This window comes from Leuciscus leuciscus (genome assembly GCF_965113295.1).
Source record: "Leuciscus leuciscus genome assembly, chromosome: 2".
Lineage (NCBI taxonomy): Eukaryota > Metazoa > Chordata > Actinopteri > Cypriniformes > Leuciscidae > Leuciscus > Leuciscus leuciscus.
In genome coordinates, this window is record NC_138726.1 from 13078723 (window position 1) to 13105491 (window position 26769).

At 36.8% G+C, this 26769-nt stretch overlaps 1 protein-coding gene across 8 annotated transcripts in view; it reads right to left on the reverse strand.

Annotated features, from left to right (window-relative positions):
* The window catches only part of mpdz (multiple PDZ domain crumbs cell polarity complex component), a 104209-nt gene that overhangs the window by 10028 nt on the left and 67412 nt on the right, over positions 1-26769 (reverse strand). For 4 of the 8 annotated variants that reach the window (XM_082151226.1, XM_082151223.1, XM_082151221.1 and 1 more), the window contains 18 exons: positions 25733-25825; positions 25531-25626; positions 23570-23747; positions 19482-19592; positions 17703-17792; positions 14943-15005; positions 10935-11006; positions 9201-9372; positions 7634-7830; positions 6694-6785; positions 6542-6614; positions 5106-5159; positions 4900-4992; positions 4257-4350; positions 4017-4162; positions 2205-2288; positions 1901-2094; positions 346-493 (listed from right to left, as the gene is read on the reverse strand). In XM_082151226.1, the coding sequence (XP_082007352.1) occupies positions 346-493; positions 1901-2094; positions 2205-2288; positions 4017-4162; positions 4257-4350; positions 4900-4992; positions 5106-5159; positions 6542-6614; positions 6694-6785; positions 7634-7830; positions 9201-9372; positions 10935-11006; positions 14943-15005; positions 17703-17792; positions 19482-19592; positions 23570-23747; positions 25531-25626; positions 25733-25825 (2050 nt within the window). The remainder of the gene's footprint in view (positions 1-345; positions 494-1900; positions 2095-2204; positions 2289-4016; positions 4163-4256; positions 4351-4899; positions 4993-5105; positions 5160-6541; positions 6615-6693; positions 6786-7633; positions 7831-9200; positions 9373-10934; positions 11007-14942; positions 15006-17702; positions 17793-19481; positions 19593-23569; positions 23748-25530; positions 25627-25732; positions 25826-26769) is intronic. The other 4 variants (XM_082151228.1, XM_082151227.1, XM_082151225.1 and 1 more) reach the window with 3 other exon arrangements.

Here is a 26769-nt window from a genome sequence, read left to right on the forward strand (position 1 = left end):
TTTCATTTAAAGCACTGAAATAAGTACAATTAAAACTTATAAATAAAAATGAATAAAAACTATATAGACATTAAAAAATTAAAAATGACAAAAAAATTAATACAACTTTAAAATTAAAGTGAAAACAAAATATAAAAATAAAATCTAATTGGAAATATCATGTTCATAATGTTTACACAAAAAACTATAAAAATGAATATACAAAAACAAAGATGAAACCTTTAACAGCCCATTAGATCACCCAGTGGTATGCCAGATATGACTGAAAGTTTTATATCTTTCAATAAATTTGGCAAAATGGAAAAGGCACAGCCACCCATTTGACAGAATGACCTTGACATTCACCTTGAGCAGCGAGGCCACATACTCTTGTGTGGCTGAACGAACGTCCTCCTCATTAACCGCAAGGATCTGATCTCCCTGCATGAGACGTCCGTCAGTCTCCACGACTCCACCCTTCACGATGTCTGACACGAAGACTCCTGTGTCGTTCCTGAGACAGAGACAGTCGCTTGCTGTTAGCACACGGGGAATACAGAGCTGAATATTCATTTATGGAACCTTGTAAAAAAAGTGCGCTTAATTGTAGTGAATGTACTTGTAGTGTACTTCAAATTTTAAAAGCATATTTTTACTTGCAGATAATATAATAATAATTACTAAATACATAAAAGGCCACTTAAAGGTCTCATGACATGAAAATGCCACTTTATGAGGTTTTTTAACAATAATATGAGTTCCCCTAGCCTGCCTATGGTCCCCCAGTGGCTAGACATTGTGATGGGTGTAAACCAAGCCCTGGGTATCCTGCTTCGCCTTTGAGAAAATGAAAGCTCAGACGGGCGAAACTGGAATCTTCCCCTTATGTCGCCATAAGGGGAAAGGTTACCTCCCCTTTCTCTGCTTTGCCCACAAAGAGAATTTGGCCCGCCCATGAGAAAATGAGCTATGCGAGCGATATTGGTTTTTCCCCGAGAGACATCATGGCTTGCAAACGAGCGAATCATGGCAGTTGCTCAGTGTTTGGATGTACAAATGAACACAAAAGTATTTTTTTAGTTCCTTCATCCGAGCCTCTGAAGAACCAGTGGGATATGTGAATTTCTGTGTAATTGTTCAAGTTCAGACAGATTATCTTTCTCTCAAAATCATTCAATACTGTTTATGCATCAGTAAATCAAGCCAGTGACTAAACGATCAACTTCACGTCGTTTCTCTTAGTAGGATGAAAATAATCTTATTTAAACTGTGATTAAAATATATACAGAAAGCGATCAAAGAACAATCCCTTTCCAATCGCCCAAGCTGTCAATCACACAGCGCGAGTTTATCTGGACACTTGCCAAAACTCGTTATGAAATCAATGACGCTGTCACACTGCACAACAAAGCTCTTACTGTATTTACATCATGTTTGCATTAGTAAAATCATTAGTGAGGTTGCAGAAACTGCGTTGCAATGATAAGATCTTCATTCACGCAATCAACAGACTGTCATCTGCTCAATGCTCATCGCTGCAACCTTTTATGTGATGGGAATATATCTAAATACTTAAAAAACTTCTCACAATTTGTTAATCTCGATAGCTGTAATAGTAAAAGTTTTCAAAAGAGTTCCAGATGTAATGCTAGCTATTTCATATGTAAAGATGTCAGCCAATCACAGCAGTGGGCTTTACACTGAAGTCTCTCAGCAGACACGCCCCTTCAAACAGAGCGTTCAAATCAGAGGCTAAAATCAGGCTAGGAAAATCCCTTTTATTTCTACATTTTTGAAGTAAAAATCATACTAACATTATAAGTGCACCCCATGAAACATCATGAAACAATAAAACAATGCAGTTCATGACCCCTTTAAATCACACTTTACTGGTTTATACCTTCAACTAGTGTTCTAGTACCTTCTCCCGATGATGCTGAGTCCAAGACCACGGCCTGGTTTCTTCTGAAGCTCAATGGTAAGTGCGTCCCACAGTTCTTCTTCCTTATACTGACCTTCATCTCTGAAGACTGACAGACGAACGTGTTGCGGAGTCTGGCGCAAAACATTGATCGCCTCATCGTGCGTCGCCACACGCAGGTCTATACCATTCACCTGTTGAAAGAGAGTGGGTTACAAGAGAGAGGAAGAGAATGGCTGAAATTAAGTTGACATGAAATCAAGCCTAGTCTAGTCAGAAGAGTGTCTGATGGTCATGATTTTACCTCCAGAATCTGATCACCTGCCCACAGTCGGCCATCTTTAGAGGCGGCTCCCTCCTCGTATACCTCATGAATTATTATAGTTCCCTGAACACAGACAAATTCAGGCTTTATATATGTTCTTATAAATGAGTTCCTAAACCCTTGTGGAAAGAAGTGTTTGATTGTATTGAATGTGCAATTGTAGTGTACTTCAAAGCTTTAAAGTATATATATTTTTTAAAAACTACAAAAACAGATAATATATGAATGAAATAAAAGGCCACTTAAATGTCCTTAAAGAGAGAACACTTACATGACTATGGCCGTTTACACCTGGTATTAACTTACCAACTTTGATTCGGAGACCATTTGAATTTAAAGATTCATGGTGAAAGCTGATTTGTATTAGTTATAAATAAAATTTAAAGGGGTCATGAATTGAGAAATAACATTTTCCTTGATCTTTTGAAATGTAAGAGGTAATTGTATTATAAAACATCCTGTAAGTTTTAAAAACGTAAAACTTCATTGTTAGTCCAAAAAGAGATTTTATTGAAACCAAGGTCAGAAAACAACTCGTTTCGGATTCTGTCACATTATCATGTAATAGTGCGACGAGAGACCACCTCTACAAAAGAAAATCAATGCCTAATTCTACATCATCGCATGTTTGGCCCCGCCCTCTGGTGCATTGGTGAAATGAGGAGAGACTAAAATTAACATTACCTTCCAAAAGTTCCTAAAGCTAGGAAAGTGATTATTTATTTTCAGCTATGTCAATTTCTCAGTTGAACATTATTTGCTCTGTAAATTTCATTGTGGATACTTTGGTAAATCAGTAGCAATTTCGGTGCAGGCTTTGTAAACAGACTTTTACTGTAAGATATGGATCCGACAGTAATGCCACAACATATAAGTAATTGTGTTAATTTTAATGCCTAATCTGTGGTCCGTGATTTCTGATAATGATTCATGTACAGTCAGACGTTCTTTTCCTCAAAATCATTTATTGCTGTTTATGCGTCAGTAAATCAAGCCATTGACTAAACGGTCAACTTCATATTGTTTCTCTTAGTAGCATTAAAATAATCTGTTATTTAAATTGTGATAAAATTATACTGTATACAGAAAGCGATCACATAACTTTCCCTTTATAATCGCTGGAGCTGTCAATCACATAGCATGAGTTTAGCAGTGACTTTAGTAGAGTTCTGGAGTCTTGTTATAATCAATAACGCTGTCTACACTGCACAATGAATCTCTTATTTACAAGGTGTTTGCACTGTTATGATGAAAGCATTTGTGAGAGTGCAGAAATCAGAGTGACGAGATCACTGCATTCATGCCTGTTATCAACCAAAGCTCATTGCTGTAACCTTTCATGCAATGGGAGAAGATCTAAATATAATGCTATAATCAACACTTTTCACGATTAGTTAATCTCAGCAGCTGTAATAGTAAAAACATAGTAAAAGTTTAAAAGAGAGTTCCACATGTAATACTTATTTCATATTCAAAGATGTTAGCCAATCAAAAAAGTGGGAGTTTACATTGAAGTCCCAGAGCAGACAAAAATACTAAAATCAGGGTAGAAAATGGCCTTTTATTTCTAAACTATGACAATTATTTTATGTAAAATTCATACATCATAAGTGCATCTCAAGAAACATAAAATAATAACAAAAATGCAGTTCATGACCCCTTTAAATTTTGACTGTACAAGTTTGTATATATTTTGGTAATCTCCAGTGTAATAGTGCACAAGTTTATGTCAGTCCACTGGGAAACAAAGTCTCACAAAAACATACTTTAAACGTTAGTGAGGTTATTCACCAGTAAAGTGTCACAGCCGCCCACGATGCTGAGCCCCAGTCCTGTTCTCCCCTTGGAGATCTCTATAGTGGTCTCACAGCCGGGGATGATGGGACACGTAGCTGGATCAGACGCCAAGGTCCCCGGTGTGGAACATCTGCTCGAATCTGCAACACGCAATTATCATGATGACAAAGATCAGGTTCAGATTTATTCATGAACAAGTTTTTCTTTAATAACTCCCAGGCCCCTCCCTCTTACTCCTGATTGGCTCTGTCTCTGAAGAGGTCACAGAAACATGCACCATCTCATCATCTACTGCAAGCAGCCTGTGTCCCACAGCAGTCATGCCATCCTGAAACACACACACAGGTTTGACACACTCTCAGTAGGCAGCTCACTAGGTTTTGAGAGACAGCCAAACAGTACAGAAACTAGCAAAGATGCACATAAAAAGTCAAGTCAAAATATTTGTATAGCGCTTCTTACAATACACATTGTTTCAAAGCAGCTTCAAAGAAAATTATTCATGTTTATATCTTCATGTAATACATATATACACTCACACACACACATATATATATATATGCATTAGAGCCAACATGAAATCAAAATTGACCCAATTTAGTTTCCTAATATACACTTTACTATTTGTATTGTTTGTTCACAATTAATTACGTGCATGTTACTTGTAAAAAGTACATTTTTGTAATCATTAGAAATGTCATAAAATGCTCCACCTCTGACATGACTTTCATTTTCAGCTAACATCACAAAGTCCTTTCAAACCCTATATTGTTCTCTGGTTGAATATCAGAAATATGGTGCATTACAAAAGTGAAATGGGTTGTGGACATCATTTCTGTTGTCTTTAATTTTGCACCTAGACAATAGTAATTCATACCCTTCCAGATGCTCCATTCTCATCTACGCTGTGAATGATGCATCCGTTCCTGCTGTCATCCTCCTTCAGGACGATACCCACCCCTCCATCCTCCTTCATCCATGAGATCGATAAAGAGACAAAGAAAGAACACACTTAACATCACCCGGACAGAGAGAGAAACTAAACAAACACAGAGTCAAAAGAGAACTGAAGAACTGTCTTACCACAGGAAGAGTTATGTGTTGGATCATGTCTAGTGTTGAGCCGGGTGTCTCCGGCTGGGGTGGAAATAAGAAATAACATATTAAACATGATGATGACTGAACAAATGAATGGATAAACGTGAATGGATAAACATGCAGTGTGAATGAATGAATGACCGAACAAACAAACAAACAAACCAAATGTTGAGGGCATGGCTATTTAGATTCAGATGTTAGTCCCTACTGGAATATTGTGCAACTACAACATCATCAACGGCCAAGAGGCTTCAGTGAAAATCTTTCTCCAGTGAAGGCCATTTCACTGGAGAAAAATGATTTATGTATTCTGATAAAATGCATGTTATTTTTTTGCGAGAAACATTTAAATAGCAAATATTTCATAATAGTATAGTATTAGTATATGTTATTAGAGGGCTCTTAATAGCAGGAAATTGATTTATTGAGATGAACAGGAATGCTAACGGATAGCTCTATCTTAGGAATGAATGAATTAATAAATAAAAAAGAAACAAAGTGCTTAAACTAATAAACGACAATTCATTTTACATACTTTGGTAATGTTAAATGTATGCCTGTTTGCCTCCCTTGTGAAAATGAAGTACACTTAAGCATACTTTTAAAAAGAGTATTATTACGGAAATAATATAGTGAGAACTGAATGTAATGTTTTCTGACAGTTAACTGCATATTAATTGCAATTAAATGAAAATGTATTATAGTTTAAATTTTAAATGCAATTACCTGAAATTTTGAGAGCTTTTGACCCACTTAAAATAATCTTAAGTACATCTTTATATTGTTTTTGAAATATGGTTAAAGTGTACTGCTGAATGTACTGACAAGCATTTATGTTAAAATAAAATAATTTCAATTGAAACTTGTATTTCATGTATTTAAATATATTTGTAATTAATCCTTTGTAATGATGAAGTTGCAATTTAGTACATTTAAAATATATTAACGTTCCCTGTAATATCAAATAACACAGTACAGTTTAAATTAAAATCAAGTACTTTAAATGTACTTTTAGTATGCTATTCAACACATACAAATCAGTGCACTTGTTAAAAGGCTGACCAAAAATGAAAACATTTAAAATTCACTTAAAAATATATATATATTTTACATTTTAAACATTTAAGATTTGAAGTACACTACAAGCGCACATTCAATACAATTCATACAATTAAGCACACTTCTTTTTCACTTATAAAAAAAAAAAAAAATGCTTTTGTGGGTTCCCTTCGCTATAGTTTGGGGATAACTACAATATAATTGTCCCCAGAAGTTCTTACATAATCTTACATAAGCTTCTTCTTTTTCTTTGTCTTTTAGAGTTAGGGTTTGTGTTAGTATGTAGTAATAATAATCATATGTCATATGTTATATGGTATAAGCACATGAAGATAGCTAGACACAGGTCAGTGTGAGTTTACCTCTGTGTGTGTGTCTGGTGAGTCTGTCTCCTTCATTGGTCCGACAGCCATCTGACTCAAAGCATCTCCGTTTCTGAAACACACCACATGGTGTCAGCAGGAAACAGGCTTCAAAATCCCTTCATATCTACACAATAAAACCTTTGACATACCGGATGAAGATGATCTTGACTTTTGAGGGAGCGCTTTTAATAATGGCAGAGGCGTTTTGATGACTGCGGCCGTACAGAACCTGACCATTTATCTGCAAAGGCGACAAGATGAATCAGCACTTGTAGTTTTACTTAAAACACTGGAATTGCAGATAATATAATATTAATAAAAATAAAAGGACATTTAATTGTACTTAAAGAGAGAACACTTCAGAAACTATGTCTCTTAATACACTTAAGTACACTTTTCAAAAGTACACTGTAATAATGTCAAATTAAAAGTTTAAAAGTACATTTTAAATCATTATATTTTATAATCTTTTCTTGTGCTTTAAAGAAGTACACATATTTTGATGTGTTGACTAACATACTAAAGCACATGTAAAGTACTTGATTATCATTTTAACTGTAGTGTCATTCAATATTACATTTAAAATACATATATTTTAAATGTAGTAAATTACAGCTTTATCATTACAAATGTGTAATTACAAATATGTTTAAGCCGATGACCTACAAGTTTCAACAGAATTTATGGTAACACTTTATTGTCAGGTGTCGTAGTTACAAGTTACAACATGTACTTACTATAGTAATAACAGTAAAATATGACCATAACCAAACCCTAACCCTATAGTAAGTACATGTAGTTAATTAATATTACTCAGTACTTATTTGAGTAAGTAAAATGTAACTACGTCACCTTAAAATAAAGTGTAGCCGAAATTACATTAAAGCATATTTTAATTAAGTCTTACTTAAGTTGGTCAAAAGAAGCACTCTAAAGTTTACCTAATTGTATGTCATATAATACATATTATAATGCACAATACATGCAATTAAGTGTCCGATAAGATAACATTCAGTGCACTTTTTTAAAAGTATGCTAAAGTTCAGTTCTTTTCACAATGGGTCAAACTGATGCGTTACACACACTCACCTCCAACAGTTCATCGCCCACCACAATGTGTCCGTCTTGCCCGGCGGCCCCATTGGGGTCAATGCCTACCACAAACACACTCATTCGTGAACGGTCCCGGTTCCCTGCCAGGCTCAAACCCAAACCTGTGCGGCCCTTCTCCAACTCTATCATGTGGAGCTGACCCGGTAAACGACCGTACCGCTCCGTTACCTTCTCTTCTCACACACACAAACAAACATACATTAATATGTTAGAGTAACTGAATCAAAGAGCATTTCTGAAGTGGTGCTGGGGCCTGCAGTTAAATGCTTTTACTTGTAAATTATACCTGTAATCTCTAGTGTCACTACATTATTGCTGCAGATCATTTCAGTCTTATTGCCACCCCATAAAAGGTTTACAGTTCAATAAAGTGAACTCCTTGTGAAAAAGAAGTAACAGTTTTTAAAAATTGCCTACACAATTTCTAAAACTATGACTCCATTTCTCGAAACTCTACACACAAACCATGCACACAAAATGCTAAAACTCTTCTAAAAATTGTGTTTTTGTATAGTAACGACACACACAAGCATGAAATGGTTAGCCATAAATATGTCAAACTACAGACGGATGTGTAAAATGTAAAACATTACTATATTGTGTCTTCTGCTGGTTCAGTGCGCAGTGGAGTGTACATGAGTTTGTCATAGCACTCACACATACATGTATGTGCACAAATGCTGTATGTATGCACAATTGATGAATTTTACAGCTATTGAACTGAACTGAACTAAAGCAGATAACGTGCTTGCAGTTTTGCACACTTTGTCTGAAGATTTGGTATTTGAGTGAATGGTTTCTCAAGTACCACTTTAAGCGTGAAAGCAATAAAAAATAAAAAACTGTAATAGCATTGAACGTGCACTTGTAGTGTATTCACATATTCACAAAAGTACATAAAAAAAAACTGCACAGATGAAATTAATGTTAATGTATTCTCTATGTACTAAATTGCAACTTCACCACTGCCAATGTGAAATTACAAATATATGTAAATACATGACACAAGTTTCAATAGAAGTTACATTGTCACATTACAGTTACATTTCGGTTTGACCGAAAGCTTGGTGATTAAATTTGCTTAAAGGATTTAAGTGTGCAGACTGTTTGTCTGGCACCTTGGTGATCGTGAGTGCGGTGTAACTCCTTCAAAATAGAAGTTACATTCAAATATATTTTAGCTTAACATAGATGCTTGTCAATACATTCAGCAGGACACATTAACCAAGTTTAAAATACTATAGAATTCTGAAATTGCATAGAAGAATGTACTTAAGTTCTTCTTAAGTGGGTCAAAAAGTACTCTAAAGATTTTGATTTAATTGCCATGAACATACAATTAGGTGTCCAAAAACATTACATTCAGTTCCCACTGAGGCAATTTCTTTTAAAGTATATTATTTCCGTAATAAGTACTCGTTTTAAAAGTATGCTAAAGTGTACTTCTTTTTCACAAGGGTCTCCCTCTAAATCTAGTCCTGGGTGAGTGCAGTGTGACCCTCTGGTGGCGCTGTGTGTTATATTGTATGTGAGCATGACTCACTCCAGCTGTATCCGTACTCATCCTCCTCTTCGTCATCGGGACCGTTGTCATGAAGAACGAGTCTGTCTGGAATCTCAGTCAGAGTGTCCGAATCTGTTTCCCCAACATGTGGAACGACCGGCAGTGACAGGACAGGTGTCGCCAGGATGATTTTCCCCTCCTCTCGATTCAGCTGCCGCACAGATTTAATAGTGGTTTTTACTCAAAAATAAAACGCATTAAAAACTAATATACTTTATATCCAATTAGCACGTCATCCATCAACACGAACACGGCATCCTTCATTAAACCCATGAAATATGAAGCTTAATGTAATCATATCACATTCAACACATTAAACTGTTCTTCATTTCTCAGCATGAAGAACCAACAAACCAAGGCATGCTGCTGTTCTTTAAAAGCTTTGTTAATCATTTGATAGGTCTGGTAAATTAATGTTTAATGAATGAAAAGAAAAAAAAAGAAAAAAAAGGGTTACTTATCACACTATAAACAATATTACATTTGTTACATACAGTACGTCTCAAATGTTGTTCCAAATTTGTATGACTTTATTCTGTCAAACAAACAAAAAGGAGATGTTGAGCAGAATGTTCATGCTACTCCTTAAAATTCAGTCTGTTCCTCATACAAAACTCTTCTTATGATGTGTCACAAATGTAAAGGCTTTGTAGTAACACACATGACGAAGATGAATAAACAGGAACTGACTTTGCAAATAGATTCAAGAATGACAACAACTCCTTAAACGTATAAACGTAACGAGAATGAGCATAACAGGGATATATATACAGTACTGTGCAAAAGTCTTAGGCATGTTAATATCCTAATGTTAATAGAATTTATTTATGATTTAACTTCTATTAACTAATTCAAATCAATATATGGTGTAACGACCCTTTGCGTTTAAAACGGCTTTTGTCAAGGCATAGTTTTCCAGGTAGCTTTGCAGGAAGGTTTCTTCAAGCATCTTGGAGACGTTCCCGCAGTTCTTCTGGATTTATTCTGTCTCAGTTTTTTCTGTTTCTTCATGTAATCACAGACGGACTCGATGAAGGTTGAGATCAGATCATCCTGGCTGTTGTCAGACAAATCTCACTGGAATATTACAATTAATGTCAATTTTTTTTTTTTAAATGTTATATATATATATATATACATAGAGTAAATGAGGAACTAATCATGAACACCTGAACGTGATTAACCCATGAATAGCCATAGAAACAAATGAGAACTAATACAGACATGACAGAAACTAAACTAAACATAACTGTGACATGATGCTTTTTTGAGTTGGACAACTCTTGTGATTTCACTGTATGGAAAAAGAACAGCATCTGCTAAACATCTCCTTTTCTATGCCACAGAATAATGAAAATCATGAAGATTTATAGGTAAATGGTAAGTAAATGACAAATCTTTTTTTGTGTAAAAAAAACCCCCTATTCCTTTTAAATTTATTTGAATTCAGCCTTTTTTTAATTGTGCTAATATCTGAATATTCATATATTTAGTAGTCATCATACAATAAGGAACATTTTTATTTTATATGTATACATATTTATTTACTTGCATATCTATATATAATTATAAACACAAATTAGGATAAAAAACAAAGAACAAAAAGAGGGTTTTAGGGTCATATATATGCAAATGTTATGAAATTAAGTTCCATAACTGCATATGGATGGGAGAGGAAACACATACACACCCACACCCACACAAAACACAAACCTTAAACGGTGTAGGAGTGAAAGGATTAGTCGAACATAGACGAAGGAAAGGTCTACTTTGAGTGTCAACGGCCTACAGAAAACAGAGAATAACCAGCACCAGTGAGACAGAGACAGAGAGAGGGAGAGAAGGAAAGAGGGAGGTCAAGTACTCATACAGACTATACAGCAGTGCACAATACAAAACATTATCTACACTACAACTGCTGTTCTTAAGTCGGCATGTGAACAGGGCATGTCACAAGCTGGCCTGAAACTCAGCTGGTCATCTTTACTGTTGATCTTTGAGAGCCTACAGTCTTTCAGCCTCTAATGAAATAGAATACTAGCCAAAGTCTCTTTTAAAGAAAGTCTGTTCACTCGGCAGCCATATTTGCAAAGCCTCCTTGCAACTATTTTTGCCATCTGAGACCAAGACCTCTCTACTTGAATGAGGGAATCCTGAAATCTCAACAACTGCTTGCCAAACTCACAATTAAATAACATATTTCAAATCAACAACAAAATCTAACATAAACTGTCCCATAAATGTTGTTTCTTTTACTCAAAAAAAAAATACAAAAAAGCTTATTTTTAAGGCTAGACAAGAAAATGTGAATGTGCAGTCCTAAGCGCACATCTTAGAACACTATTTCTATAGCAACTGGAGTTTCTAATGGCATTTCTCAATCAGCCATTGGTTCTTTTATTTAGAAGGTGGGACTTATTCCGACATGTTGCGTGTTGCACTTTCATTCATAAGTAACATGAATGCACCATCTTTCTACAGTATATATAAAGTCTTTTTATTAGCTTAGTACGTACTGAATATTGTGTAGTATACACTATACTGCATGCTAGTTTTGAAATATATTGAAACAGTAGGCACTATGTGCAGATAAATGATTGGGAACATTAGTATCCAACATCATTGTCACAAGATTTGATCACATTGCATGTGTGTGGCATTCATTTAGATTTTTTTTTAAAATTAATTACATTTTATGTAAAAATGTACACTTTTATAGTATAATCAACTAAATGAGTCAAGAAAATATGATACAAATCATGCCTGTAATTATTTCACATTCATCTGTTGCATTGGAAATGGAATGTCAAACTAAGCATGTTGCATTGTGGGATATAGTAGTCCACACAATGTACTTTGCTTACTGTATATGGCACATTTGGGAAAATAGGCCTATAGTATGTCAGAGTGTTGTTGTTAACTAAATCTAAAGCAAACAAAATATTTCAATTTTTAAAAGTGAAATAATGCTGAGATAAATAAAAAATGGCTAAAACTTCTAATAAAAACAAAACAAAAATCTGATTTTCATAACTTTAATTCTAAATATTAAAGGTATAGCGGAGGATCTTTCCAAATTTTAGATAAGACCCGCCCTCTCCACTTTTTGAAAAGTTTGATTGATTCACCAGAATGATTGACAATTAGGAGGACCAATAGTTTAGACTACCCACCAGGAAGTAAAACATCCACCGCTATACCTTTAATTAATACTGTAGTAGTATATAAATAACACTGGTATGTTGTCCTATTATATGCATACAGAAATGCACATACTATATACAGACATAGTAGAAGAAGTTGTTAGTATGCTATTCTGAACACTGCCTCAAGTCTCAGATGGCACAGCTAGGGAGCCTTCAAAGACGCCTAAAGCAGTCTGCATGCAAAAAGCTTATGAGTTGGTTAAATATGCATTGCCCATCACATTGGCTGGCTTCTGCACAACTTCTGAGAGTCTGGCTGCCCAGGGTTTTATCAGTTCACAAGTCTTGCTTACGATGTAGTGGGCTGCAAGATTGTCTAAGTGTCTAAGCTCCATCTTATTTTACCAATGAATTCTGATGTTTTTTCCAGTTGTTTGTTATTAGCTACTAGATAAAATCATCGTAGCTTGGTGAGGTACATTTCCATTTTTGGATCTCTAGATGTCAGGAAACAATCCTTTACAAAAACAATTATTTATATTATTGTGCAAATGTATGTTTTGTTAAAGGGGACATATCATGAAATCTGACTTTTTCCGTGTTTAAGTGCTTTAAACGGGTCCCCGGTGCATCTACCATCCCAGAAAACGTGAAAAGTGACAACTTTTCGTTTTGGTAAGCCTTTCTCTGCAAGCATGTCAAAAAATAAGCCAATCAGATTTCCACTATAATATTATAGTGATCTCACAGATCTTATTATAATATTACCATCCCTTAATCTGCACGTTTCCACTCACGGCGCCACCATTTGGTTTTCGCAAAGTTTAGTACGTTATTATACGTTATACGTGTAACCAGTTCTAACGCAATGGCAAAAGTTCGAGCAAAGCATGCAAACTGTTCTGTCGTTGGCTGCACAGACGAGCACAGAACACTATTTGACCAAAACATGTCACAGCTGGGAACTGTCAACTTGTGTAAAAGTCAATGAGATCAATCAATGTAACTCCACAACAACTACAGTACATAAATGTATCCACTAACCATTCAGAAACGTCCAGGTGCATCTAAAAGTTGCAACCTCTTCCCGAGTCTCTCCGTAAGGTGTTTGGTGTTTTAAGCCCCCAACGGCGCCTTCCAGGCAGCGAGGGGATGGGTAGGTTTAAGGTTGAGGTTAGGTTAGCTGCCTCTAAGGAGCCATTGGGGGCTTAAAACACCATCGAGCCTCCGTAAGGCTGCACTTCGCTACTGGTTATTTCTGAGATTTTGGATGAGTGAGATTATTTGCGTTTTGTTATTGTATCCGAAGCTCCTGTAAAGGATCGGCCGTCTTCTGAATCGGGCGGGGAACAGCAGCTCATTTGCATTTAAAGGGACACACACGTGTTTTTGCTCACACCCAAAAATGGGCAACTTTGACAAGCTATAATAAATTATCTGGGGGGTATTTTGAGCTGAAATTTCACAGACACATTCTGGGGACGCCATAGATTTATATTACATTTTGTGAAAAGGGGCATAATATGTCACCTTTAAAAAAAAGACCACTCCCTTATTGTACCATATGGAAACTGTGTTTAGCCAGTAACATGCATCACAAAGGCGGTTATCTTCCAAAGACCTGCTCTGAAATGCATAACTAGAAAAATCATATTACAGACATTTCCATGATGTTTTAAGCCTGAAAATCACAATTGTAAAACTCTCTGGTATGTCCGGGTTTTGTATGATTAAGGAACCTTGCGTCAAGCACAACTCCATAATCCATTTTCTTGCACAGTTATGTCTGTGAAATAATCAGAACTTAAACTGACAGGCTATTAGTGAACACTGTGCTTCTAAGGAGGAGCTCAAAATAAAAATTCTGTCTATTTTCTCACTCTTCATGGCGATCCAAGTCTATATATATATATATATATATATATATATATATATATATATATATTAATATACACAGAGTTAATTTTACTGGTTTCAGAAGTTCTTGATTATCAATCAGTGTTGTTATTGTAAACTAAAACTATTAAAAATATATTTTGTTAATTGAAATGGAACTGAAATAAAATAAAAATACATTTGATTGCCTTGGCACTAAAATTCTAAAATAACTAATAAAAATGAAGTAAAACTAAATAGAAATATAAAAACCTAATCAAAATTACAATTTAAATGAAAATACAATAATCAATACTATAGTACAGTAGAAAATACTAAAACAACATGGTTAAAATAACATCAGTGAATCGGTTCTGTTCCTCGTATAAATCTATCTTGAAATCAAAAGACTAGGTCTTTTTATAGTGCTTTTTAAATGTTTTTATTTTTATTTTATATATATATAAACAGCCATGGTCTCTATGAACTGTTGTGGTAATGAAAGACAGTACCATATTATTTTGTTACACTGAAGACAATCATACATGTTTAGGAATGACCTAAGAATTAGAAAACAAAGACAAACAAACATTTTTGCCAACTATTTAAAATCCAGAGAATTAATAGAGTCATGTCTGTGATTAAGTCACACAGTACCACAGTTTAATAAAACAGCGATGTTACTCTGGTTTGTACTCACCTTCTCACTGCTGGTCTTCAAGTTGAAGGCTGAAACTTCTTCCACTGCATCCAGCGCAGATGTCTGCAGTTATTAAAAATTAAAGAACAGCCCTCATCAAACACAGCTAAAGAAGTCCCACAAAAACCTCTCTTCATGACCTCAACAATGTCATTAAATTCTAACATCATTTACAAAGCTCTCTATTGGTCTAGAAGATCCAAACTAAAGTCCCCCACAGTAATGAATGTCTGTCCTTACGGCCCTGAGCCAGCTGTGGATTCCCCCTCGTGTTTTGTACTTGTTGTTCAGTACCATTGAAACAAAGCTAGTTTTAAGAGCCATCTGCAGAGAGACATCTGCTGGGCGGGAATGAGGCATGGATCATTAACCCACATCTGGACACAGAGAGTTGATAAAGGTCTGATGAAGAGCAGGACAGGCCACAGGGAGCCAAACTTTAAAGGTGCCTTGATACAAGGCAGTGGCCAGTTAGAAATATACCAGAGCTTGGACATGTTATTGAGATGAGTTCAACATTATTACAACACATTAAATTCTGGATGGGGTGATAAAATGATTCATGGTGTAGTTTTTGGATCTTTTGCAGGTTGATATTTCAGCAAAAACAGTCATGATGTGTGATATCTTGATTAAAAACAGAGTTGTTTTGCGTCAGATCATGGAACCCCTTCTGAAAAAGCAGCACACTTTTGCATACTTTTAAAAAGAGTACTTAAGTGCAAAATGAATCTATGAATGGAATGTTTTCGGACACTTAACTGCATGTTAATTGCAATTAAATATGTATTACAGTTGAACATTAGAGTGCTTTTTTGAGAGTATTTAAAGGGCACCTATTATGCAAAATTCACTTTTACATGGTGTTTGAACATAAATGTGTGTTGGCAGTGTGTGAGCAAAACCACCCTAGAATGATACAAATCCACCCAGTGTTTTTTTTACAATCTCAATAAATCATAAGCACTGTCTCAGAATGAGCTGTTCTCAGATTCAGCACAATGTGACGTAGAATTGCGCAGGCCCCTCCCACGACTGTTGAGTGACACTTCAGTTTGAGCATAGACCCGCCCTGAGTGAGCTGGACACAGTCTGCCATTGTTCGACGCTTGAGCAGCTGTAGACAAGAATGTCTCCCAAGCGATTGAGGTGTTTTGTTGTTCGATGTCAGAATGAACATATCAGTCTTCATTTACTGATTCAACTGTTCGTGATCCAGATTACACTCTCTGGAGCGACAGGACTAACGTTACTGACCACGGCAGAAATGAAAGTGAGAGCGCGCACTTTATGACAGCTCATCGAATAGTTTTACGGATTTACAGTGTACCAGTTTATTAAGCACAGACTGAAAAGGTGTGTATATATTTGTTTGCTGTTAGTTGTAACGAGTGTTTTGTGTACTTCGCTGTGTATGTTACATGATAATGAAAGGGAGAGAGAGAGAGTTTATGGATAAGACTTTAATGCTCACATCTTATATTGTGTTTATTTAGCTGTTCTTACAGTGATTCTCTGGAGAAAAACTAACGCTTCATCTTTTGTGTGATGTACAATAAACTTCATTGAGCTCATCAGTATATTTTGGTCATCATTCGGACGAGGTCTGCTACAGCAGGCTTGTATTAATAGTGGATAAAAGCAGATGACAAATAAGTTATAACCATAATTAAGCTAAACTATACCTGTTTAATCTCCATACAGTATATATTCTCTGGCGCTGTGGGCATTATTGTCCGACTCCGAGTCAAAATGAACACGCTACTGAGAGTTTCTGTTTTGATATTATCAGATGAGATTGTCCTGACTAAAGCGCGAGCTCGTGAGGCTCCGCCCCCTGGTCCGGCAGCAGCAGTTAATTTGCATTTAAAGGGATACACACTAAAACAGCGCGTTTTTCTGAGCCCCAAAAAATGACAATTTAAACATGCTGTAAAAAAAATATCTGTTGGGTATTTTGAGCTAAAACTTCACATACATACTCTGGGGACATCAGAGACTTATTTTACATCTTGTGAAAAGGGTCATAATAGGGGCCCTTTAAGTAGGACTTTTTATATGTAAATTCATAATTACTTATATTGTCGATGAAATATGGTTAAAGCGTATTGCCAAATGTACTGAAATTACAAAAATTTGTTTTAATGCCATGCATTTCCATTTGAACTTTCTATTGAAACTATTTGAATTTGCACTGATAAAGCTGCAATTTAGAACATTTAAAATTAAAATCAAATACTTCACATGTGCTTTAGTATGTCAGTCAATGCATCAAAATAAGTGTTAAAATACTTTAAAGCATTACAAAAGATGATTAAAACAATGCCTTATAAAGTAAAACTTTTAATTTGACATTACAAAGTGCACTTTTTAAAAAAGTGTACTTAAGTGTGTAAAGAAAAATACATGAAAGTGTACTCTCTTTAAGTACACTTAAGTGGCCTTTTATTCATAATTATTATTATATTATCTGTAGTTAATTATGAAAAAAATATAGATTTGAAGTACACTACAAATGCAAATTCAATACAATTAAGTGCACTTCTTTTTCACAAGGGATGTTTTCATTCTATTTTATTGCACAAAAATGCCATCAATATTTGTTTTTCACAAAAAACGCTAGCATATAGCAGAACTAAAAGCCACAAAATTGCATCAACATGCTTATAACCATGGCAAACCACGGAAGAGTTTTCAAAAATGTGCCATTTGATAACCATAAAACACATCAGACACACATACAGGACGTCTCAGTCTAACCTGTAGCGGTTTGTATGTAAAGCAGGATTCAGGATAAGGATGCAGAGTTTGCTCTGAGCGGTTCAGCTGTAGGAGGGCTACGGGAGGCTTCTAGAAGCACAACACAGATGTTAGCAAGCTAGTATATCAGCCTAAACACATTTAATCCTGGGAGAAAGATCATTAAAAAATCCAATATTTAAACTAAATGTGGCGTTATTGAAAAAGGAGCACATGGCTTGGGACATTAACGGCGAACTTTGGAGAGACATAACAGGAGCATTACTTATTTAATTACATTTGATTGTGTTCCCTTGTAAATGTGTTTTAAGTTGATTTAGTGGCAAATTTTAAGGCTAAGCGGATGCCAATGGAAAGAAGGAATGCTGGAAGCAGAGATAAGACTGTCAGCTGAGGGCCAAACAGAAATTACCTGACACTTTGGCATTGGGAAGCATTTTAAAGTCGCCCCATATTTCTCTATGACAGGAGGTGAATCAAAACTATACAGAGAGTCAGACTGAGAGACAGACAGATGTTGTGAGGATCAAGAGCAGACAGACATATAAATGAGGAGGAGGGTGAGAGACAGATGCAAAGTAGTCGAGTACATCTTTCTGAGCACTAAATGGTGATGAAAGCGGTTTGTTAATATTTGTGCTGGTTGATATAGAAGAGATTCACAATGTACTCCCAATGATTCTGCTAACAATATCAAATTAAGCAACACTGTACATTGCAATGATTTTAATATGCTCCTTATTTGGTCATTAGGTTTCTCAAAGAGCATGTCGTTAAACTAGTTTAATGATTCTTGTGAGTAGCATTAAGAGGGAATTTTTTTAATAGTCTTTCTGATTTAAACTTCAGTAACCAAATTGGTGTCCAAGTTGGTAAGCTTGATTAATTTCTATTGATCTAAACTGTTTCAATGAATTGACTTAAAACATTAAATAATTTTGTTGTACTAAAATGTTTGTATTAATATATGTAGGTACAGATCACTGTTTATTACTACCCTTGTGAAAAAGAAAAGTGCACTTGTATTGAATCATTGCTTTAAAGAAGTACACTTATTTTGATGTGTTGACTAACAAACTAAAGCACATGTAAAGTACTTTATTATAATTTTAACTGAATTGTGTTATTCAATATTACATTTAAAGTTGATATATGTATTTAAAAGTTCTAAAGTAAAACATATTCTAAAGTGTAGCTAATTGCATTTAATATAAATTTAAACTATAATACATTTTCATTTAATTGCAGTATTTTCTTTCTAAGTATATTTTTTCTTTATAAGTATGCTAAAGTGTACTTTTTCACAAAGGTACATATTGTTATATTGGTGCATTTAAATACAAATGTGTGGATGATTTTGTGTGTTTGATGAGTGGAAGATTTTTTTCTAACTATATTTTTACTGCATTTTGAATTGTGTGCATGCAGACATTCATTAATACATATCAGGCTGAACAATTTTGAGGTTATCAACAGAATGTAAACAGTCATTGTTTTAATTTAATTTGTAAAATGTATATGATATGAATGTATATATACTTTCTAAATAAATACTTGTGTTATGGCATATCAGTTTTAGAAATTTCACTCATATTGATATTAACTAGACTTTAGTATTGTCACAACACACATAGAGATTTAAGCTATACTGCCCAGCCATAGTTAGTAGGCCTATGCAACTCATATAAATGTTATAAACACGTACACGTGTTAAGCAGCAAATAAAAGGATCTTGTCATTTCCCATGATCAGTAGATGCTTGAATTATGTGATACTGACTTTGTCTTTGTGAATGATGCTCTGGACTAGGAACACCACTGGGTTTGCAGCATTACGGATGGCCTCCACTGCCTGCTCATGACTGGCATCACGCAGATCTACTCCTCCCACCTGTCTCACACACACACACACACACACACACACACACACACACACACACACACACACACACACACACACACACACACACACACACACACACACACACACACACACACACACACACACACACACACACACACACACACACACACACACACACACACACACACACACACACACACACACACACACACACACACAGAGAGAGAGAGAGAGTTATTACTGGTCTATATGAGCAGGTGTGGAGCTCTGTCCAAAACCTGCCAAAGGTTTGCCTACCACATTATATTTACCACATTACATTTTAAAAAGTACCAAGCAGAAAACTTCCAGTCAAGACAGCTTCTCTGATGATAAAGAAAACGTCTTGGTTATTACTGTAAACTCCATTCCCTGATGGAGGGAACGAGAAGTTGTGTCGATGTACTGACACTAGAGGTCACACTTGGGAGCCCCAAACACCTCTGATACTTTGAGAAAAGGCCAATGAGAATTGGCAAGTTGAATTTGCATGCGCCACTCCCCCACACATACGGGTATAAAAAGAGATGAGTACATGCATCTACTCATTCAGGTTTGTGCTGAGGAGCCGAGAGTGTGTCCTAGCCATTCAGCGAGCAGTTCAGTGTTGTGGCAGGAGAGATCCGTCTCGTTCACTCCATCAGGGAGCGGAGGTTACAATAGTAACCAAGACGTTTCCTATCTGTCAGTCACTTCGATGTTGTATCGATGTACTGACACTAGGGGTCCCTATGGAAAATGCCACAAAAAGCTGAACCGTGATACAACATTTTAGCGGTGCAGATGTCAGCAAGCTACTGTGTACCGGGTAACAAGTACACTCAAAACTTCGTAACCTTCCCAACACCCCATCTAAGCCGTGTAGTCCTTTGTACCACAAGGGGACAGAAAGGACAGTACTTATAAAGGGTCACTTCAACTGTTTTTTTTTGTGTTTTTTTTACTTAAAAAAAAACAACAACTTAAAGCTGTGCAGACCAAAAGATATTGCTGGGGAAGCATTTATTTCTCTCTGCAGAAAAAAGAACACTACAGAGGCCACATCCTGCCCAAAGGAAGTTTAACAGGTGGAGAATACATCACATGCACTTGTCAACTGGGAAATACCTCACAAGTCTCTGCAGTAGATCCTACCTGAAACGGAAGGAGGTCTACAACACAGTGGCTGGAGAAAAAAGGTTTACCATCAGGGAAACCATACTATGGAAATTACATCATATGGGATTACCACCAGGAAACCATGGGCTGTACATGGGCTGACCTGAAAGGGCATACATCACGAGTACTGGGCTTGGCGTTGAATTCTTCCACCGAATTCGACTGCCGCAGGGTGCTCAAGGGTAAAACACGTCAAGGGTTCGCCGGCCCAGGGAACTTAAGTGGACAAAAATGAGCTTGTTATGACCTCAGGGAGAGGAAAAACACTGTGTGCAAATGGAACACTTGGCCTGTTGCCCGTTGCTTACCTGTTCGTACCTAACCCACGGGATAAAACTGGCTCAACATGGAGATTGTAAAATCTCGCAAAGGTATTGGGTGTCGAGGCACCGTTATCTAGAGCCCAGGAGGATGCACTTGTCATGGAGTGTGCTCGCACTCCTAAGGGGCACAGCACGCCTTGGGCAATGGCATCCACAATCCAGTGGGCCATACTCTGTTTGAAAACAGCCTTCCCCCTTCTGCTGTCCCCCGAAACAAACAAAGAGCTGCTTAGAGGGTCTGAAGCGCTGTATAGGGTTCAAGTAAACATGCAAAGCACGTACTGGACACAGCGACAACAAGGTTGGGTCTGCCTTATTCTAAGGCAGCGCTTACAAGTTCACCGTTAGGTGCCTAAAAGGGGTGGTGGGAACTTTGGGCACGTAGCCCGGCCGGGATTTCAGGATCATGTCAGAGTATGCCAGACTGGTCTCTGGGCACATTTTGCTGACAGAGAACACCTGCAGGTCCCAAACCATCTTGAATGGAAGTGAGCGTGGTCAGGAGGACCATCTTCAAAAAGAGGAGCCATAGCCCGACTGACTCCAGGGGCATAAAAGGAGCTCTCTGTAGGCCCAGCAAGACTACATAGTGGTCCCAAGAGAGAATAATACCGCTGTGGCAATCACACATCACCTTCAGGGTGGAGGGGGACAGCCGTCCCTCCAACCTCTCCTGCAGGAAGGAAAACACTGACCAGACTACACATCTCTGTGGGTCTTCACCTTAGGAAGAACACCAACTAGGGAACAGACTCCACTTCAAAGCATATGCCTGCCTCGCAGAGTCGCTTGTGATCGTCCACTTAAGTCTTCTGTGTCTCATCAAGGGGCGAGATGTGGAGCTTCCAGAGGTCTGGGCATGGGTGCCAAAGAAGGTCCTTCCAAAGGAGGATTCGCCAGGGAGGGGCTGTTGCAAGCAGCAGAAGCTCCAAGAACAAAGTCCGGATGGGCCAATACGGCGCAACCAGCAGGACCTATTCTCCATCATCCCTGAATTTGCACAACGTTTGTGCAATCAGGCTCACTGGGGGAAACGCATATTTGCACAGGACCTGGGGCCAGTTGTGTGGTAGCGAGTCAGTGCCAAGGGGGGCCTCGGTCAGGGAATATCACAGCGGGCAGTGTGAGGATTTTTGAGAAGCAAACTTGTCTACCTGTGCTTTGGAGAATCGATTCCAGATCAGCTAGACCACCTGGGAATGGAGTCTCCACTCTCCCACTGTCACTTGTTGCTACTGGGATGTGAGTGGCCCACAGTGTCTTCAAACTGAATCGCGTAGCTGAGTCTGACTGTCCTGGTGAGCCAGTCTGACTTTCCTGCGGGCAGCTCTGTGCAGATCTCTTAAAGCCTTGGCCTCATACTTGGCCTGATGCTTGGCCTTGTGCCTTCAGTGACTTTGTGAGCTCTTCGTGCACCTCCGGGAAGAAAGGCACTGGGGTGGGACATGACTGAGAGTCACTCTCCGAACCCAGATACCAATCATCCAGCTGCGAAAACTCAGACCACTCCAGCCCAATGTTTGTAGCAGCTCTGGCAAACATGGCAATCAACTCTGCATCGCACTCAGACTGAGCTACTGCACCAGAGGGTGGGAGTCCAGCCAAGTCCTCCGTATTGGAAAGTGTAAGCCCATCCTCCAATGCTGCAAAGAACAGTGTGAGAAATTAGGCTCGCCATAAGACGAGCCGCCTTACTTATCTGTGAACTCCCCTGGGAGGTCCGTGGAGATTGACCTGGTAAAAACGCTCACATTGTTGCTCTCATATCGTCCTTAGCACTTGCCGTCGCAGCCTTGTGCATTGCAGGAGGACCAGGATAGGGGAGTGGCTGAAGTTACTCCTTCTCTTGACTAGAAAAGAGTCGCGACTGCAGCATTGCCATGGTCATGTTCTCACAATGAGGACATGAACCATCCACGAACGCTTTCTCAGCATGGGTATGACCCGAACACGAGGCAGAAATTGTGGCCAGCCGTGGACAACAGATATCGACCACATCCAAAAACAACCAGTCGGAAAGGCATCTTTGAAAAGAGACTCTCCGTCTGTGCTTGCTCTTTTAGAGGAAACTGCACTTTTAATGAAGCACCCAGGGGAGCTCTCAGCACTTATCCGTGTGTAGAGATGAGAGAGACCACTGAATGCGCCGTCAACACCAGCTTCAACAGCTTCCTTCTTGGTAGAGGTGAATGGAATGAGCACAACCACTCTGCTCCAAAGAACAAATCTGAATGAGGGGAATGCACGCCATCTCCTTTTATACCCGTATTTCCGGGTGAGTGGCGCATGCAAATTCCACTCAGCAATTCTCATTGGCCTTTTCTCGAAGTGTCAGGGTTTTTTTTAAAGTATTTTTTTATTATAAAAATGTTAGGGTTAAATTAGGTTAGGGTTAAATTAAAGTATTCATAACTAGCAGTATATAAAAACATTATTATTATTAACAATTTCCCCATTTAGAAAAATAAACGTGTGTATGTGTACCTCTACAATCCTGTCTCCTGTCTTTAGTGTGCCGTTGCGTCCCGCTGGACTGTCCTCCAAGATGTGTTTAATAAAGATACCCCGCATCACTTCCCCGTTGCTAAGGCGACTGCCCATGCCCCGACCACCAACAATACTGATGCCCAGAGATTTCCCGGCTTCCCTGTGCAACTCCACTCTGAACAAACACACACATAACATTGAATTAACAACAAGTAATGACAATTTTCCAAACATTCTAAACAATACATTTACATGACTTTCCACAGTTGCCCTCACTGATTAGTTGTACAATTAATTTGATAAATTAAAATTCAAGGTCTGTAGATGATACAAGCATAGTTAAAAAGAACATGAGTTTCACATATATATTGTAAAATAATAATTGATCACTTTTTAACAATATTTATAGTTTATGCACTATAACACATTCATTCAATGCAGTCAAGGGCATTTTCACATTTCTTACTGTTATAAAGCCACCTTCTGTGTGTTTTCTTTGCATATTTTCCAAGTTTTGTTAAAAAACTAAATTTAGTGGCATGTGGGTGGGATCTGACTCTTTGATTGCAGGCCAAGAGCTTTAACCACAGAACCAGTGATTAAGTTTAAAGTTTATGTTTAATAACTTCAGTCTGGCATTTTAAAATCCAATATTTGATCCAATACTGAGCCAATATTTTGTGAGTCGGACAAAGTTTTGCCAATATAAAGTCCCACAACTGATGAACATTTTCACGGTCAACTTTGTTGCTGTGTTACAGTTAACTAATTTGGCATATGAAAAATCTTTTGATAAATTTCGCCAGCTGGGTCATAAGATAATCAGGCCAAAATTTGAGATTGAGATGAGATTGAAATGTAGTTAAATATTTGGTTATATATATATATATATATATATATATATATAATTATTATTATTATTATTAATTTTTTGGCCACAATATTTTTCAGATATATGCAACGTATATGGTTGTAAACAGTGCAGCTTCATATTGAGAAATGCTAAATGTTTTTTATATATATATATATATATATATATATATATATATATATATATATATATATATATATTTTTTTTTTAATAAGCCCTGTGATTGAATAGCCAGGCTGTTTTCCTGCCTACATCTCAAGACGCTGCTATAGGCAAGCGGTTTGAATAATAAATGGATAGATGAATATTTTGGACAATATAAATATATTTATAAATGTTTATTGACTATATTTAAAAATGGCAAAAAAATATCCAAGGAAATATACCAAACTAAATCTTGTCAAAAAATATGAATGTAATATATATATATGTATATATATATATATATACATACATACATACACACACACGAACAAAATTATAAACGCAACAGTTTTGTTTTTGCCGCCATTTTTCATCAGCTGAACTCAAAGATCTAAGACTTTATCTATGTACACAAAAGGCCTATTTCTCTCAAATATTGTTCACAAATCTGTCTAAATCTGTGTTAGTGAGCACTTCTCCTTTGCCGAGATAATCCATCCACCTCACAGGTTTGAGGTGTCTGATTAGATGCTGATTAGACAGTATGATTATTGCACAGGTGTGCCACAATAAAAGGCCACTCTAAAATGTGCAGTTTTACAGTATTGGGGGGGTCAAAAAAAATAAATAATACAGTGTATATATATATTGGTCCATTTCAATAACATACAGAATTTTTTGTCAAAATGAAAAAATAGTGGTATAATATGGTAAAGATCTTGCGACTTTGTCAAATTCAAGACAATGTACAGTCAATGGTACAAAAGTTATATGAAAAGTCAAAACTGGTGGCAGTAAAGGGTTTGAGAGTGAGATCCTAAAATTGGTCAGATTGATGTTCAGACCCTCCGTAATGAATGCAACAAACTTTGCTCCAAACGGTTTTAAGGAAGAATAATAAGAATACTAACAATGTTAGTATAACTTTTATATTTGTACTTACCTCCTCGGTAGATTCCAGTTGTTGGATGCTGCTGTCTGTCGTTCACTCTCCTGTCCCTCTCCATCTTCTCTCTCTGGAAGATCTGAGACTGTCTGACTAAACACACAAACACAAAACTCTACATTTTTGTCCATTTTACGGCATTTTACCATGAGTCTCAATGAAGCTGACATGAGACAGTGTGTGAGTCAGGTATACGTACTGTTGAGTGTTTTTGCCATCAGCGAGATCATCACTCTGGAGCTTCTGGCTTGCCCTGTATTCCTCTAAATATTCTGCAGGTACATACGTGATTCTGCACACACAATCACATGACTCATAAGGTAGTGCTAATATTTCACTCATCAGACCTGTCATCAATACTACTGGAATAAAACTTTAAAGAAATGCCCTGAGCTCAATCAACAGCATTATGCAACATTATGCAATAAATGCTTTCAATTGAGCCTAAATTGCATTTATTGCCTTTTGGTTTATCATAATTATGGGTAATGTGCAATGTTTTCTGCCTATCTCTGCCCAAGGTGAAATCATAATGATATCTAGCAATGTGATTGTCAACAACAGCCACTGGTTTATTGGTTAGTAAATGAATGTGTAACAGCAAAACAATTTTCAAATTTTTCTTTTGCATTATCCAAGAATTCAAATCAAATCAAATCAGACTCAACAGCAAGACTGATAATTTAGCTTTAGATAATTATATATATTTCCTTCATAAGTTCACTGTAGAACTGTGATTTATTTATTTGAAATATAAATTTTGTGACATTATAAATGTCTTTAATCTCACTTTTGATCAATTTAATGCATCCTTGCTGAATAAAAGCATTCATTTCTTTTTTTGTGATTGTCAACAACAGCCAGTGTTTTATTTGGTAAATGAATGTGCCACAGCAAGACGTTTTTTATTTATTTTTGTATTACGTCCAAAAATTAAAACCAAATAAAATCAGAATCAACAGCAAGCCTATAATTTTGTGGTGTTTGTGTGTGTGTTTTTCTGATCAGGAGTAAAAGCAGAAATAGTTTATTTGCTTCATCAGTCCATTGTAAGTGAAGATGACAGATCTAATGTAGGTAAATCAAACCTTGTTTTGAACAATTCATGCATGCAGGCAGAGAGATCAAGACATTAGGAACCATGGCACATCGATGTGAATCAAATATTCATTATCTCCACGTTAATTGAAATGCTTCATTAATGAACGAGAATCGATGGCTGGAAATCAAATCATT